This window comes from Lathamus discolor, chromosome Z (assembly GCF_037157495.1).
Source record: "Lathamus discolor isolate bLatDis1 chromosome Z, bLatDis1.hap1, whole genome shotgun sequence".
Lineage (NCBI taxonomy): Eukaryota > Metazoa > Chordata > Aves > Psittaciformes > Psittacidae > Lathamus > Lathamus discolor.
This window is the reverse complement of record NC_088909.1, coordinates 70761625-70780251: the sequence shown is the minus strand read 5'-3', so window position 1 is coordinate 70780251 and position 18627 is coordinate 70761625. Positions and strand designations below refer to the sequence as shown.

Here is an 18627-nt window from a genome sequence, read left to right as displayed (position 1 = left end):
GTTTCTCTGTTCAAGGTTAGTTAAAAAGCTTCAGTACTTTCTACACCCAAAACACAGACTTCGGCATTTCTTTATAATGTCCGCTCTATGGAAATACAGCCCCCTCAGTTTCTGTCTTAGGTTCAGCAGTCACATTTTTCTCCTTCTTAGTAGCTGGTGCAGCGCTGTGGTTTTGACTTTCAGCCTGGGAACAGTGCTGATAACACCGATGCTTTTAGTTGTTGTTCAATAATGACTACTCTGACCAAGGACTTTCTGAGTCTCAAGCTCTGCCAGGGAGGAGGGGAAGCCGGGAGGAAGCAGAAACAGGACACCTGACCCAAACTGACCAAAGAGGTATTCCATACCACAGCACGTCGTGCTCACTATATAAACTGGGAGCAGTTACCCAGAAGGGCTAGATCACTGCTCAGTCAGGCTGGGTATCGGTCAGTGAGTGGTGAGCGGCTGTATTCTCTTCCCTTGTTATTTATTTCCCTTATCATTATTATTATTGGTGGTAGCAGTAGTGATTTGTGTTATACCTTAGTTACTGGACTGTTCTTATCTCAACCAGTGGGAGTTATATTATTTCGATTCTCCACCCCATCCCTCCAGGATCAGGGGGAGGAAGCAGGGGGGAATGAACGAGTGGCTGTGTGGTTCTGGATTGCCAGCTGGGCTTAAACCAGGACAGTTTCCTAGTTATGATAATTCAAATCTACAATGCTTTTTATAAATCTCCTTAGATCTAATAAGAAACAACCCGGCATAAATTTCTTCAAGGTGTAAAATTGTTCAGCAAAGTTCAAAGAGACAGCCACTTGAAGATTCCCCTTCATTGGTGTATCTTTCAGGGAACATACAATTCAGGAACCCAAATGAAGGTGTCTGGGGCAAAGGGGTTAGATTCAGAGTTGGTGTGGGTTTATATAACTCAGCTGAATTCATTGCGAAGTAATACCTTACACAACATAAATTATATAAAGCAAAATTATGTATCGTTTATATTAGTTTTTTTGGTATGCAATATGGAATCAGTGAAATTGCCTTTTACAGCCTTTGAGAACAGAAAACCAGTAACCTTGGCCAGACTAATAGTGATTATTTGCTTGGGCAAGCCAATCAATCAGTGGAATGGATTTAACTCCTAAGGCAGAACTGGGATATTTTGCATTTCAGTTGTCAGTGGCCATGAACTGCTCCAGAACAGCTATCTGAGGTCAATCTCATTTTGTGCCATACAAAAGCCAAACAAAATCAATGCTTTCCACTAACAACGTCCAAATGCTCAGACAGCAGCAATTCCCAAATGTATGTTAATTTATCTTCTGCTTTCACTAACCTTAGTGAAATTAAAGTAGTAGGTGTTTGAATACCTTCAATCAGCTCATAGGTAATTAAAAATGCCCCTCAGAAAATAACTTTCTCTTTCAAAACCAGTATATATCTGAAGCATTACACTGGGGAAAAAAATAATAAAGTAAACCATGTCACCCAAGGATGTTCCATCCTTGGCAGTGTTCAAGGCCAGGCTGGACAGAGCCTCAGGCGACATGGGTTAGTGTGAGGTGTCCCTGCCCATGGCAGGGGGGTTGGAACTTGTTGATCTTAAGGTCCTTTCTAACTCTAACTATTCTATGATTCTATTGCCTTGGAATCTTAGATATATTTGTGTGCTAAAAGAACACACTAGCTACAGTGCAGATAAGGGTTTCATGCTATTTTAGCCAAAAATGGAGAACCCTTTGACATGTAGTGGTACACATCTGAAATACTTTCAAAGGGATAACTATTTTACTTGATAGTCTGCAGGGTGACTTCAGTATGATCTGTTCTCCCCTATCTAGTGCGTAAAACTAAAACAAACATCATTTGTGTGCATTTACTAAAGCCACATAAATATGAGCACACGTTCACATCTAATCCAAAGTGGTTGGTAGGCCACAGGTGCAGCAGTTATAATTATGGAAAAGGAGCCTCAGCTTACCTCGTCGTAGCAGAGTTTCCATGAAGATACTTGCACATCGCCTCTAGAAGGGAATAGAAGCATGCTGAATTAAAAATGAACAGTCCTCAACACAATTAGATTTAATGCATACTTTGCTATTTCAGTTAAAACAACAAAGCCAAGACTTTCAAATGATATTCCCCTGAAGGACTATTCAATGTTTTCAACTGTGAGGTCAATGTTTAGACATTTTGGACGTCTTTTACATCAGAAATGCTTGGAATTTCCCTGTAAAGAAGCAGGCATTGGAAACAGCCTATCATCACACCCTGTCATATAATGTGTTAGATGATTCTTCATACCCAAATTCCGTTAGTTTTGAAGATTTACCTTCTTTAGCATTAGTTTACACCTGAGGCAGTTCTACCTGGAGTATCTGTTGTAGAGATGTTTTCTGTTCCTCTGTCTACTGGTTGAAAAGTGACATGAAGGAGCAAATGGCTGGTTAAACACCTCTACCTTTTTTATCAGCCCATACACTGCACGTGTTCGAGGGTAAATCTGCCCAGGACTTATCCAGGCTACAGTACTCCATGTGCTAGTATTTATAGCAATATCTAATAGCTTCCCAGTGAAGAGTCATCCTTCATTTGGCATCTCAAAGACCACAGACAGATAGGAAAATGTTGAAGGAAGATTTATCCTATAGCAACATTTCAAAAAACACAATAAGCTGTGAAAATGTCACATACACAACTATCCCTTTGATGTTTGGGTTTTGTTTTTTAATGTTATTATGAACTTCTATCAACAGTTAGTCAAACCTCAAGCATCTGTCTATAGGCATATATACTTATAATTCAGATTCAGGCACATAAAAATATGTCTGACACCCTCAGGTGATAAATACTACATTAGTGTGAGCTGAAGGGACTTAGTATCTCTAAAATCCAGATTATGCACTGGGTTGCCTAAATACTGATTTAGATGCTCCACTTCAGGTCTGACAACTTGCCTTTCACTGGTACTTTCTTCTCTATATATCCATGTCAGCAAGAACAATCTTTCACTTGACTTTTGTCCCACTTACCTTTCTCTTTGGCTAGTTCCCTATGACTTCCTGGTGTCCTATTTTCTTCCACTCTCACTTATCAGTTTGCACATTGAAACATATTGCTGAACATATCAAAAGAAGTTTATCCCTTATTTGAAGTATATATCGTTCTCCAAACCAAATCACTTTTCTTTATTACTTGTGCCACTGGTTAAGGTATATATAAATATATATAAAATACATATATATATATGCATATATATATATTTATAAAAAATATATATAAATTCCACTTTACTTGACATTCCTGGCTTTATTACTGCCTCTCTGTCTACTTAGGTTGCTTGTCAATTCTGAGGGTCACATCAGGCTTTGTGCAATTAGCTGTCTTTAAGGAGTCTGTACTGGATTGGTGTAACCAACATCAAGTATCTTTAATTGACCATTCTTCTGACATGTAACTTCATGCACAGATTATCCCTGCCTTGCACTTATGTCCTACAGAGAAATCTCTCTTAACAGTAAATTGCCCACCTTTCACCTTCCCAATTTTCAGGACTATAGATTTTTTAATTAGCATTGAAAGCCAAGATTAAGGGAGTAAATAGGATGAGATGCCAGGTTTTCAGGTAAAGGAAAGCCTGCCCACTCAAAACTGTGCTATGTTTGGTAAAGAGAGAACTTGTATCTTGTCATTCCAGTCCTACCACATCCTATAGACCTCTGCAATCCCCCTGATAATCCCTTTGTAAACCAACAACCAGGCACCAATCTTTTCCTTTGTTGTCCTTGCCAGATGGTATTGCACAGGGCACAAGTTTAGCCCAGTCTGCATGCACTACAATGTCCTCATTTTAAAAGCATTAGTAATTAGAATCATGGCAGCTGAATAGGAAAGAGGCTACATTGGGCAACAAAGCACAATACAGTGAGGATGGAGAGATCCTGGAGAGCAGTGAATGTTTGGTGGTGATGACAAAACATGAAAAACGGGTGTTTGCTTCTGTTGTTTCTCTGTAGACCTGTAGACAGGGTTAAATTGACCACCAATATCTGAAGATGCTAATATGGGAAAGTGAAGACAGCAAGATGGACCCCAAATTTCACATGTTGAATTGAAACCAAGGTTCTGAATTTACAATGTTTAGCTGATTTTAGTACAAAAGAATGAACATTTATTAACCCAACTGAAAGAAAATCCAAAATCTAGAAGGAAGAGTTCAGCTGCTGCTCTATTCTTAGGGTATTCGGATTAATCTTCTAGTTTGGCTTTGGTAGTGATGAAAAAATTTTACTGCAATTTATGAGCAACTGATTTAACATTTTTGCTCTTACTGAATAGATCTTCAATTCAGAAACAAATAAAAGGTTGATTGTAGAAAACTTCTTACTAAATCTTACTTTCATGGTGTAAACATAACAGACATTTAACACCATGAGAGTGATATCATATGGGATTCTCACTTTTGGGATTTTATATGTATCACAATATGTCATTCTATCAAATGACCTAGGGCACAGGAGACAGTCCTCTGAGACTGAGCTTCCTCAGTGATGCTGTCTAGCCTAAAATGATTCTGCACCTTTCATTCCTCTGTTCTTTTCTTAATACTTAGGAATTATTTATTTGTGCTATAAAATGAATATAAATTGAATTATTGAGGACTTTGTTGTTGGTATATAATTAATCTGAAGGAAAGTATTTTGAATAAGTAGGAATCTACATGAACTATGTGAAAGTGTGACTTTATTTTTAATGATATTCTCAAATCTTTAAAGACTATATACTTGGAATATTATTTTCAAAAAATTGCAGTCTATATTATTAATATCTGTTATATAACAATATGATGTAATCTATACTTCTATACTATACATAATGTATATGTATTATATATGTTTATATATATTATATAACTGATCTCATCTATCTGGATTTATGCAAAGCCTTTCATACTATTTAACAACATCCTCGTCTCTACATTGGAGAAACATGGGTTTGACAGATGGACCGCTTAGTGGATAAGGACCTGTCTGGATGGTTGCACTAAAAGTATTTCAGTCAGTGGCTCAATGTCCAAGTACAGACTGCTGATGAGTGGTGTTCCACAGGAGATGGTATTGAGACCAGTCTGTTTTATGACTTTGTCAATGCCATTGACAGTGGAATTGAGTGCACCCTGAGCAAGTTTGCTGATGACACCAAGTTGTGTGGTACGTTCAACATGCTGGAGGGAAGGGATGTCATCCAGAAGGACCTTGATAAGCTTGAGAAGTTGGCTTCACGGAGTGAACCTCATGAAATTCAACAAAGTCAAGTGCAAGGTCCTGCACCTGGGTCAGGGCAAGGACAAGGATAATGCCTTTAAACTGAAAATGGGTAGATTTAGATAAGATATTAGGAAGATATTCTTTACTGTGAGGGTGTTGAGACACTGGCACAGGTTGCCCAGGGAAGCTGTGAATGCTCCGTTCCTGAAAGTGCTCATGGCTGGCTTGTATGGCGCTGGTCCAGTGAAAGACGTTCCTGCATATGTCAGGAGTGCTGGAAATAGATAGATAACTTTTAAGGTCTATTTTTACCAGCTGCTCCAGCCAACGAGCCGGCTTCGATTGGAGCTCAGCTTAGATGCCTCTATACAAATGCTCGTAGCATGGGGAACAAACAAGAGGAGTTAGAGATGTGTGCACATCTACGGGGGTATGATATAATAGGCATCACAGAAACATGGTGGGATGGCTCCTATGACGGGAGTGTTGTATCACCCCACACAATAATGTCATCAATGTGTTGCAGGTGTTCTGGAGCTTGCCCCTGTTCCAGTGCAGTCTGGATCACTCCATGGTAGATGGTAAGGTTGTGTTTCCATGTTTGGATTCCTCTCCAAAGCCCTTTGGAGGTGCCTGAGGGGGGGCTATTTAGAGCCTTATACTTCTGTGGGACTGATGTGCCAGGCCGTCTGACCCACACAGTCCAGTAAACCCGATTGTCCCCTATCTCTACCTAGCTGGACGCAGGACCCCTCTAATAGTCATCACAACATGGTCACTTACGTCTTGTCAACAGGGATTAGTCTTTATCACGGGAGCTGGAGTAAAATCAGCTCTTCCACTCCATCTGGAAGCCTGCTCACCAGAGACTGAAGCAGCAGCTTTCATGGGATGATCATCCCTGACCTTTGTTCTCCTCTTCAATTCACACACCCATTCCTCCAGAGCTGAAGTAGGTTTTCTCTCACACTTCCTCATGACTTCTCTGTGATCCCACAGGTAAAACCATAGGGTGGCCTGTGGTGTATACCTTCTATATCTTCTCTTTCTACCAGTAGGATGCCTTTTGTTAATAGCTGAGACGTGTGTTGGTACACGTGAGGAGCTGGATAGATCAGATATATTGTCTCTTAATAGTTTGAACTCCTGGAATAGTTTTTCCACAGCTGAGAGGATGGAAGGGGTGAGATTGTCCTCGAACTCTTGGAGTTTATGAATCATTTCTTCCACTGCTGGTGGTGCTATGTCATTCCAGGTTATTGCTGCCAACGAATGGGCATATGATGACAGTGCGCTCCGTGTAAATTTCCGCTACATGGGTTGTCTACATTTGACTTCATCTGGGTCTCTGGGTGCGTCCCCAGTGTTTGGCTTGATGTGATAGATCATCTCTACACTGGCTGATTCCCTCAGAGACTGGATGCCTTTCTCTAGAGTGAAAGGCTGAATGACTCATGACATGACTTGGCTGAATGACTCATGACATCGTCCTTGTATGGAAACCTTTCTTTCACAGCTGCCAAGAGCCACCTCAAAAGGCTGAGGGTCTGTTTCTCTTTTGCAATTACTTTGTCAATTCCCCCTTCCCTAGCAACTGATCCCAGCTGCTTGGCTTCCCTATCTTCTAGCTCATGACCATCAGCCTCATTGTCCCAGCATCGGAGCAACCAGGTGATGATATGCTCCCTTGGTTGACGGGTAAAATCTTTTTGTATATTCCGTAGCTCTGTTGAGATCCAGGGTCGAGAAGCCACCCCTTCTTCCTCTTCTTCCTCTGATTCACATACTAATCCTGATCAGATGCTGTCCTGTGTAGTAAGTTCGTTTCTTCATCTTTCATCTTTCTTGCCTCTATTTTGCTTTTCCCCTTCCATACAGGGGCAACTGATATTGACACAAATTGGTCTCTGATTTAGCTGCAGTGATTATCACTGTGGTTGGAGGGGCTGCAGTATCTGCTGTCAGGGTTTGGGTAGCTGCTGTACTTGTTACTGGGGTTGGTGTAGCTACTATGCTTGGAGCTGGATTAGCTGCATTGTCTGTTGTAGCCAAAGTCTGAGTAGCTGCTGTACTTGTCACTGGGGCTGGTGTAGCTGCTGTGCTCAGAGCTGGAGTAGCTGTGCTGACAATGCTGGTCAGAGTTTGAGTAGCTGCTGTACTTGTCCCTGAGGTTGGTATAGTTGCTCTACTTGGAGTTGGAGTAGCTGCGTTATCTGTTGTAGTCAGAGTTTGAGTAGCTGCTGTGCTTGTTGCTGGGGCTGGTGTAGCTGCTGTGCTTGGAGCTGGAGTAGCTGTGTTGTCTGTTGCTTTGCCATCAGATCCAGAGACATTTTTTTCCCTTTGAAGTTGGGATACTGTTGAACAGGGCCCTGTAAGCATAGGCCAAGCCCCGGCACACTGCCATGATTTGTCCCTCTCTGGTATGACCAGGATGACAACACACCTCATTTAAGTATTTTACTAATTTTTCTGGATTCTGCACTTGTTCAGTGGTGAAGTTCCAAAGCACTGGAGGGGCACACTGACCTAGCTACTTGCCCATACTATCCCACACAGCCTGCCACTCATGACTGTCCAGCCTCAGGGAAAGTCTCTTGGTCTTCCTAAATCGTTGTCTAGAAGTAGACAAGGCCTAAACCCTACTCTGCGTAATTTTCAGGATCAGATGCAGTGGTCATGGGTAAAACACACTCTGTATGTGTTCTAACATGGTGATCCCCATCACAATCAGCAGGCAGGTCTCAAAGGTACCCAAAGGCCATTCAAAACCTTCAGAACTCTCAAAGGATGCTGTAAATAGTCTGGGGGGGGGGGGGGCTGGTAAGGTAAGGGAATGTCTCCTTCACGGGCTGACCTCCCGAGGATGGGAAAAAAAGATGTGTAATTGCTGAACACTTCTATTACATACCTCCCAAGGTATAGAGGTGATAACCACACTGGGAACGCAAGCCAGATCAGTTTCATGATCAATGACCCTGTTGTATTACAAGTCATTACCATAAAGTACAATGAAACAAGAACTTTAGCCCATGGCCCCCAGTGGATGAACAATAACACAGCAAATACTGGCTATATGTCAGGTACAACATGCTGAAAGTCTGAGATCAAGAGCAAGAACTTTGAGAGCCAATAAATCAGCATTGTGATGAGTGACTATTAATCCAAAACAATAAGTGCTCATCACAAATACGATAAGACACACTCTGGTCAGATCTGTCGTTATCGCAACCCTTCATGCCCCACGTTGAGTGCCAAAAAGAACTGTTGTGGTGTAAAGCCCATCTGGCAGTCCAGAAACCATGCAGCCGCTCACTCACTCTCCCCCCTTCCCTCCCCTCCATTGCTCCCGGAGGGATGGGGAGGAGAATCAAAAGAATGTAACTCCCACGGGCTAAGATAAGAACAGTCCAGTAACTAAGGTATGACACAAACCGCTACTGATACCACCAATAATAGTAATGATAAGGGAAATAAATAACAAGGGAAGAGAATACAGCCACTCACCACTCGCCGACCGATACCCAGCCTGACTGAGCAGTGATCTAGCCCTTCTGGGTAACTGCTCCCAGTTTATATAGTGGGCACGACGTGCTGTGGTATGGAATACCTCTTTGGGTAGTTTGGGTCAGGTGTCCTGTCTCTGCTTCCTCCCAGCTTCCCCTCCTCCCTGGCAGAGCATGAGACTCACAAAGTCCTTGGTCAGAGTAATCAGTATTGAACAACAGCTAAAACCATGGGTGTTATCAGCGCTGTTCCCAGGCTGAAAGTCAAAACCACAGCACTGCACCAGCTACTAAGAAAAACCACAGCACTGTACCAACTGAACCCAGGACAACATCTGAAAGAACATGAAAATCTATTTTTATATTTGCCCTATGGTTACTGATTACTTTGCTTTGCCCAACAACACATTGGCTAAAATTTTAATCTAATATAGGCTATATGAATGTGACACAAATTAACATCACAGCCTGTTCAAGGGTTAGGGATGCAGGAATGCCTGAAAAGATGTGCCGCTGAGAATACGTCTGTATACAAAGGTCGCTACTGTTTCAGAGCTCTTGGACAGGCACGGGCAACCTGGCACAAAAGTTACAATAAACCAGTCTATAATCACTGCGCAGCCCTCTCTCAGTCAGGTATTGGCGCTACCTTGGCCTGAGGCAGGGAATGCATGTGCACTGAAAAGTGAGAGAGGCCTTTGCTGGAGACTTAAATGCTTTGTACAGAAACACAGAAGAGAGATAAGGGACAGAGAAACAGGCAAAATAATGTTTCCAGGAGTTCATAGGGCACAGATTAGCCCTGTCACACTGACAGAGAAATAAGGGTCCCAAACCCACGTCTTTCAATATCAAGCTTTCCATCATCACCGCCCAAGATCAGAGAGGCCTTGGGCTCACCCTGAGCACAGTCCAGCTCAGAACTGTGCACTGTGAGTAGCAAGCAAGACAACTAATGCTGCAATCAGATTTCAGAGCCAGGGGGAAAGGAAAGAAGGCAACTTTGACAGCAGATGCCTTCTGTGACCTGCAATGAACTAGCATGTGCTGTGCTGTCTTTTGTCAGCCTGGAAACCCAGAGATCTGTCTCTATTGCACACACACCTCCCTGCTCACCTGTGACCTATTGGGAATCCCATTACCCCATCAGGGAGCACATATTGGCAACAATTTAGGAAGCTGGACTTATTTCATTTTACATTTACAGGAAAGTATTGTTTTGTAGCCTTGCTGTACACACATCACTACACCACAAGGAGTAGTAAGGCCTAAGGACTGAGACAAAGGACAAATTAATTCCACCTAAAATCAAGAGTTAAACAGCCAGTAAGCTGAAAATCCATACAGTAGCAATAGTTAGTCACTTTACATGACATAGAAAACAGAAATAAATGTTTGCTCTAAAGTCTCGTCTATGACATTGCATTTCAAGGACAGTCTCATAGAAGGGTCTTTGTAGCTGTGTGTCATCCCACCTCTGTAGCTAGTGCAGGCAAATCTCACCCTGTTAAATGTTTGAGCTCTGATTCTGTATAGGAAAGAGAAGCAGTTCAAAATGCAGTTCATTATCAAACCCCCAGTTACCCTAATCTCTTAATACTTAGTGGTTTCAAGGCTTGTAAAATGTGCTGCTTTCATTTCCTATTCTATGAATGTGGGACTCACTTCCTACCTTTTCCTACACTTCATCCTCCTGTCTCTGCATACGTTTAACCTTAGGATTGCTTCTTCTCTACACCCTGCATATTTCTGCTTCAGTTTTGCTAATGAAGTGAATCACTTCCTCTTTTTCTCGTTATGTATTACGCTGTTCTTTCTACTATCCTCCAGGCTGAAATGTGGGCCATACTGGTCACGTCATGTTCCATGGGTGATGTCAATGATTTTCTACAATGCCCAAGGCTTGTCAGCCCTTATAGCAAGTATGTTGCCTTTCTTGTATCTACCCATACAACCAAATATTCTCTCTCATCTCTGGCCTCCTCTATGTATCTGCACTTCTCATTTTAGCTACTAGAATATGCTGTCCCCATGCACTCAGACAAAGGTTTCTTTGAATATTACATTAATTTTCTGTCAGCTTTCATTAGCATTTGCTTAATCTTCATCCTGTGCTATTACCTTTGTGACCTCTTAGTGGGTGTCATCACCCCATCTTAGTGCTGATCCCTTACTTCAGAAACCAGCCAGAGTCAGGCGTTTTAATGTCAATTCTTAGCTGGTCTCAGTCAGCACCAGCTCCTAGAATTACACCAGTTCCAGGGGCTAGGCTACTTTTGGAGCACCTGAAATTAAAAAGCGGATAATGATGAACTTTATTCATATCTAAAATCTAACTCTTATGAGATTCACAAGCTCATTCACAAATCAAGTAAATTCCATGTCAGATCTTGAATCCCCTTGAGAAGGAAATCAGGTCTCTTCCTCCTCATGAATTCAGTAGCAGTTGTACAAGGATCTGATTTATGACCTTCATGCATATATGCCAGAAATAATTGATACATACACTAGTAGACACATGGTGGGATGGCTCCTATGACTGGAGTGTTGGAATGGAAGGTTACAGGCTCTTTAGAAAAGACAGGCCTGGCAGGCGGGGAGGGGGAGTTGCCCTTTATGTTAGGGATAGGCTGGAGAGTATGGAACCCTGTCTGGGGGCAGGTGAGCAGTTTACAGAGAGTTTGTGGGTCAGGGTTAAAGGGAAAACAGCCGTGGGAGACATTACTGTGGGGATCTGCTACAGGCCGCCTGATCAAGGAGAACCTGTGGATGAAGCACTCTACAGACAGATAGGAAAAGCCTCATGCTCGCAGGCCCTTGTTCTCATGGGGGACTTCAACCACCCTGACATCTGTTGGAACGATGGCACTGCACGGCACAAGCAATCCAGGAGGTTCCTCGATTGTGTGGAAGACAACTTCCTTCTGCAAGTAATAGAGGAGCCGACAAAGAGAGGTGCCATGCTTGACCTCGTGCTCACCAACAGGGAAGGGCTCGTTGAGAATGTGGTACTCCAGGGCAGCCTTGGATGCAGCAATCATGAGATGGTTGAATTTGAGATCCCCAGGACAGTGAGAAGAGCGTGCAGCAAGCTCACTGCCCTGGACTTCAAAAGAGCAGACTTTGGACTCCTCAGGAGCCTGCTTAGTAAGGTTCCATGGGATATAGCCCTGGAGGGCAGGGGGGCAAAGGACTCTTGGTTGATATTCAAGGGTCACCTGCTACAGGCTCAGGAGTGCTGCATCCCAACTAGAAGGAAGTGCAGCAGGAGGGACAGGAGACCTCCTTGGGTGGATAAGGAGCTGCTGAGGAGAATTCAAAGGAAAAAAGAGGCTTATAAAAAATGGAAGCAAGGACAGGCGGCCTGTGTAGAGTACAGGGATGTTGTCCGGGAAGCTAGGGACCAGGTTAGGAAGGCTAAGGCCCAGCTAGAATTAAACCTAGCCAGGGATGTCAAGGATAACAGGAAGGGATTCTACAGGTATGCAGCAAACAAAATACAGACTAGGGACAACATAGGCCCCCTGAAGAAGCTTTTGGGAGAACTGGCTACACAGGATTTGAAGAAGGCTGATTGACTTCTTTGCCTCGATCTTCACTGGCAAAGGCTCTGACTGCATCACCCAGGTCTTAGAAGGTACTGTGAGAATGAAGACCTTGAACCCACTGTAGGAGAGGATCTGGTTCGAGACCATCTTAAAAATCTGAACGCACAAAAGTCCATGGGACCTGATGGAATCCATCTGTGGGTCCTGAAGGAGCTGGCGACTGAAGTTGCTAAGCCACTGGCCATCAGATTTGAAAAATCATGGCAGTCAGGTGAAGTTCCCAACACCTGGAAAAGGGGAAATATAACCCCCATTTTCAAGAAGGGGAAAATGGAAGACCCAGGGAATTACAGACCAGTCAGTCTCACCTCTGTGCCTGGCAAAATCTTGGAGCACATTCTCCTGGAAGGCATGCTAAGGCACATGAAAACCAACAAGGTGCTCGGTGACAGCCAGCATGGCTTCACTAAGGGGAAATCCTGCCTGACCAGTTTGGTGGCCTTCTGTGATGGGGCTATGGAGCTGATGGACAGGGGCAGAGCAGTTGATGTCATCTACCTCGACTTGTGCAAAGCGTTTGACACTGTCCCATACCACGTCCTTCTCTCTAAACTGGAGAGATATCATTCTGATGGATGGACCACTCGGTGGATAAAGAACTGGCTGAATGGCCGCACACAAAGAGTTGTGGTCAATGGCTCGATGTCCGGCTGGAGACCGGTAATGAGTGGTGTCCCTCAGGGATCGGTGTTGGGACCGGTCTTGTCCAACATCTTCATCGCTGACATGGACAGTGGGATTAAGTGTGCCCTCAGCAAGTTTGCCGATGACACCAAGCTGTGTGGTCCGGTTGATATGCTGGAGGGAAGGGATGCCATCCAGAGGGACCTTGACACGCTTGTGAGGTGGGCTGATGCCAACCTTATGAAGTTCAACCATGCCAAGTGCAAGGTCCTACACCTGGGTCAGAGCAATCCCAGGCACATCCACAGGTTGGGCAAAGAAGAGATTCAGAGCGGCCCTGCAGAGAAGGACTTGGGGGTGCTGGTCGATGAGAAAATGAACATGAGCCAGCTTCAGTGTGCGCTCACAGCCCAGAAGGCCAAGCGTGTCCTGGGCTGCATCAAAAGGAGCGTGACCAGCAGGTCGAAGGAGGTGGTCCTGCCCCTGCTCTTGTGAGACCTCACTTGGAGTATTGTGTGCAGTTCTGGTGTCCTCAAAATAAAAAGGACATGGAGCTGTTGGAACAAGTCCAGAGGAGGGCCATGAGGATGATCAGGGTACTGGAGCACCTCACATATGATGACAGGCTGAGGAATTTGGGTCTGTTCAGCCTGGAGAAGAGAAGGCTGCGTGGAGACCTAATAGCAGCCTTCCAGTACCTGAAGGGGGCCTATAGGGATGCTGGGGAGGGACTCTTCATTAGGGACTGTAGTAACAGGACAAGGGGTAACGGGTTAAAACTTAAACAGGGGAAGTTTAGATTGGATATAAGGAGGAAATTCTTTCCTGTTAGGGTGGTGAGGCACTGGAATTGGTTGCCCAGGGAGGTTGTGAGTGCTCCATCCCTGGCGGTGTTCAAGGCCAGGTTGGATGAAACCTTGTGTGGGATGGTTTAGTGTGAGGTGTACCTGTCCATGGCAGGGGGGTTGGAACTGGATGATCTTGAGGTCCTTTCCAACCCTAACTATTCTATGATTCTATGATTGTATATGAAAATTAGCCCATTTCATGTATCTGGCACTGGTGTGTTTGTGGGTGGCTGTTTACAAACACTGAAGTGTATTTGTCTAAAAGAAAAACCAACCAACAAACACCCACCCCTCCCCCCAAACAAAAAAAAAAAAACCAACCACACCTTCCAGGTTTTAGCTAAATCAGAAAAGATTGGAAAGGAAGGTTTTTTTGTTTCTACTAAACATATCTGTCTGCTTGTCCATATACACTCATGCAGAAATTTCCAGTCATTCAAGTCTCTAGGGTGTTTGAAAATGTCTGAAGTCTCTTTAAAGAGCAGATTAGCGTTATCCTAAAAGTTAGACTGTAATACTATTTAACTGCTCTATTTTTCCATTATGGGTCTGTCAGCAGGAATATGTTGCCCTATAGTACATGACAAGTGAAAACGCTAGTAACATTGTTTTTCATAGACAGAAAAAGTACCAAAGAAGCAATTTCTTAGCTAAAATGTCACCTGTTAGATGCATGGGGCTCACTATATTTTGTTGCCCTGGTAACGAATGGTGTAAAATGACTCCTTTGCACAGCTCCATCAGAATGATTGCATCCTGTTTTTTCCATCATTTTACAAGAGGCTGTTTTCATTCTCCCTTCCTGACCATATTAAGTGTAAAGAGATTGAATTACTGTGCTGTACCCTCTCCATCCAATGTGGATTTAAGAGTTGATATTGATGTACTCAGAACTACGTTCTTCTTCAAGAAAAAAAAGCTACAAATTATAATGAATTTGACTTTTATGTATCGACCGCTCAAGTAGTGAAGTAGTGTTTCTGCACCCAGGGGATAGACATGGCATGATCAGCATTTTTCACTTGAACGAATCCAATTGATAAAGCAATATATTCAGTGTCACTTTGTTTGATCTCCAGGTTTAACAATAGTCATGCTAAAAGTAGATACATTACACCATAAATTTTACTCATAAAAAATGTGCTAGCTATTGCTTTATACAGCTGCACTCTTTCCAACTTTTCACTGAGCACGGCAAAAAAAGATGAGCAGAAATATTGTGTTAAGAGCATGTAAGTGTGGGCAAGTGGCTGACAAGTATTGGAAATACTTATGCATTTACAGGTAGAAAAGTAAACACAGCACCATTATGTGGGTGGTGTTCAGCTCATCTCCTAGCGTATGTGCACCTTGAGACCAAATACCACCATTTTCACACTGACACTGCATTTCTAGGCAGCTACAGAGCCAAGTGAAGTGTCATCATGTAAGTATTAAGGGTACGCAGGAAAGTTTTGAACATTTCTCAGCATTACGGTAACCTTAGGACCGTACATAATTTTCCTGGTTATATGAACAATTACCACACTCATTGCTAAGATACAAATGCAATACTACCACACGCTTATTGCTTGAAGAGAATGATATGTCATTCATCCAACTTACAGAGGATTAAAGGCGCAAAGAAGGTTAGTAGTAATGCAACTTTTTATAACAAACCACAAGATATGGAATATCATAATTACAATTTTGATTACTAAAATTTGTGTGTTACAGACTTTTTCTGTAAGATAAGCAATATCTTAAAAAAAACCCTGTTTAACCCTGTGTATGTAATGGAATTTTTTACACAGAATGTCTTCTCTATAGGTAATATTTCATTTAGGATTACAATCCAGAAAAAGATGAAGGGGAAGAAGGTGAATGGTTAGTGAATGGTTTCTCTAGCCCCTGCCTTGCTTGATGTTGCTGCTTGCAATGGCCCTGTCTGGTCATACAGCAGCTGCAACGTGACTGGTCTGAAATCACTTGTGGAAATGTGATGTGGATGGTTGTGTTGTGTTACTACCTTTAAGGGTTCCTTAAATGACATGAGGTTTTCCACTGTATCCCTAGGGAGTTTGTAAATCTTTGTACCCTTAGAATACCTGTAAAACTGTAGTTGGATAGCCAGACTTTGTCAGTTTTCATTTTTTTTTTCTGCCTGCTGAACTGCCTAACCTCCTTTGTCACATGTTCCTAGCAGTTTTCATACTTGAGAACTGGATCATGCACAGCACATTTTGGCATAGCTCAGTTGTGTCTGGCAAGGATAAAAATCTCTGCTCAAAGAAAGACTCTCTTGCAAAACTTTTGTCCTCACAGGCTCTTTTCTCTTCCTTCACTGAAAATCATGCATCAGGAGCAGCAGACTCCAGCTGATGTAGTTAAACAAGTTACTGAAGCAGGGTTAGCGATCACATCCGCATAGTGACTGTGGGCTCTGAATCTGTTGCTTGGTTGTGCACCCATTTATTAGATTATTTGGCAGAGCCTGGAACAACTAGGAAATCACAGATGAAAGGCAGATGGAGATTCCCATTTGCTTAGCAAAACTGGAGTTATTGTAATAATAACAACAATAACAACAATAGTAATAATAGCTTCCTAAGATCTAACAACAGCACAATGTCCAGCTTCTGAATAGCTGATGGGGTACATGTTGTTGTCTTCAGAAGCTGTACTTGGCATAAAGTACTGTCTATTTCTCTCTTTTTTTTTTTACTGTTCTGTGATGATGGCCTAGAGGATAATCTGCTCTCTTTGGGGGAGCGGGTATAAGAGCTTTTCCATTTTGTGTTCAATCACTGAAACCATTCCTCATCCATATTTTAGGGAAGGTGAAGGCTGCCATGCATTACTGCTCTGTGAAAATATTTCCTTTGCAGGATTACAGCAGCAGGAGGAACTAACAAGCATGGAAAGCCCTTTCTGGAGCACGTCACACCTAGTGGGCTTGGGCGCTCAGCTGAGAAATTTCAGGGTGGCCGGGAGTTCGGGAGGTAGGGCACGTATCAGCGAAAGAAATGCTGTGAGTGGTTGGGGGAACAGAAAAAGCAGAGGCACAGTGACAAATTACCCCAGTCTAACCTCCCTTACCTTTGAGATGCTGCTGCTGGTTCTCTCCTGGCTGAAAGAAGCTTCTTCCCTGCTTCCGTCCAGTATTATGAAGGCAATTTATGTTTTGGATTCATGAACACAGTATACTTACATCAAATTGTACTGCTGTTTTCTTCAGACACAAAAAGGCTGACAGCCTTTATGCAGCCTTTATGCAGCTCTGGGTTAAATTTCTAATTATCATTTTTCCTGGACTAGATGGGGAGAATGAGGTGGGGAGAGGGACGATGAGGAGATAGATTTTTTTTTGCAAGGTAATTAGACGTCCTGCCTACAGTCATCACTAACCTCCGGATGAATAGCTACAGAACTGATGGATAAGGGTAAAGCAGTTGATGTCATCTACCTCGACTTGTGCAAAGCATTTGACACTGTCCCACACCACATCCTTCTCTCTAAATTGGAGAGGTATCAATCTGATGGATGGACCACTCGGTGGATAAAGAACTGGCTGGATGGTCGCACACAAAGAGTTGCGGTCAATGGCTCGATGTCCGGCTGGAGACCAGTAATGAGTGGTGTCCCTCAGGGATCGGTGTTGGGACCGGTCTTGTTTAACATCTTCATCGCTGACATGGACAGTGGGATTGAGTGCGTCCTCAGCAAGTTTGCTGATGACACCAAGCTGTGTGGTCCAGTTGATATGCTGGAGGGAAGGGATGCCATCCAGAGGGACCCTGACACGCTTGTAAGGTGGGCTGATGCCAACCTTATGAAGTTCAACCATGCCAAGTGCAAGGTCCTACACCTGGGTCAGAGCAATCCCAGGCACAGCTACAGACTGGGCAAAGAGATTCAGAGCAGCCCTGCAGAGAAGGCCTTGGGGGTGCTGGTCGATGAGAAAATGAACATGAGCCGGCAGTGTGCGCTCGCAGCCCAGAAAGCCAAGTGTGTCCTGGGCTGCATCAAAAGGAGTGTGACCAGCAGGTCGAAGGAAGTCATCCTGCCCCTCTACTCTGCTCTTGTGAGACCTCACCTGGAGTATTGTGTGCAGTTCTGGTGTCCTCAACATAAAAAGGACATGGAACTCCTGGAACAAGTCCAGAGGAGGGCCACGAGGATGATCAGGGGACTGGAGCACCTCCCGTATGAAGACAGGCTGAGGAAGTTGGGGCTGTTCAGCCTGGAGAAGAGAAGGCTGCGTGGAGACCTCATAGCAGCCTTCCAGTACCTGAAGGGGGCCTATAGGGATGCTGGGGAGGGACTCTTTGTCAGGGACTGTAGTGACAGGACAAGGGGTAATGGGTTAAAACTTAAACAGGGGAAGTTTAGATTGGATATAAGGAGGAAATTCTTTCCTGTTAGGGTGGTGAGACACTGGAATGGGTTGCCCAGGGAGGTTGTGAGTGCTCCATCTCTGGCGGTGTTCAAGGCCAGGTTGGATGAGGCCTTGTGTGGGATGGTTTAGTGTGAGGTGTCCCTGCCCATGGCAGGGGGGTTGGAACTAGATGATCTTGAGGTCCTTTCCAACCCTAACTATTCTATGATTCCATAATAGGGGACTCCTCTTTGCTGAGCTCATGTGGTCATTCAGTGCTCACGAGCATAAAGAAGATTCATTTTAAAAAAGGTAAAACCCTCTGTAAGGATAATTAAATGGTGATGAGGAGCCCTACCATAACAAAACTCCTCAATAGAAAATGAACTTTGCCTTCTTTATGCTTTTGTGTGTGTGTGTATGAGACTGCTG

The 18627-nt window shown here is 43.6% G+C and overlaps 1 protein-coding gene across 1 annotated transcript in view; it reads left to right on the top strand.

Moving 5' to 3' along the window:
* Nucleotides 1–18366, top strand: part of LOC136005965 (uncharacterized) — a 28306-nt gene extending 9940 nt beyond the window's left edge. Inside the window, 5 exon segments of the mRNA XM_065663860.1 lie at nt 5097–5198; nt 5782–5836; nt 6980–7070; nt 17853–17926; nt 17928–18366. Coding sequence (XP_065519932.1) covers nt 5097–5198; nt 5782–5836; nt 6980–7070; nt 17853–17926; nt 17928–18345 — 740 coding nt within the window. The 3' untranslated portion in view covers nt 18346–18366.
* The last annotated feature ends 261 nt before the right edge of the window (nt 18367–18627 follow it).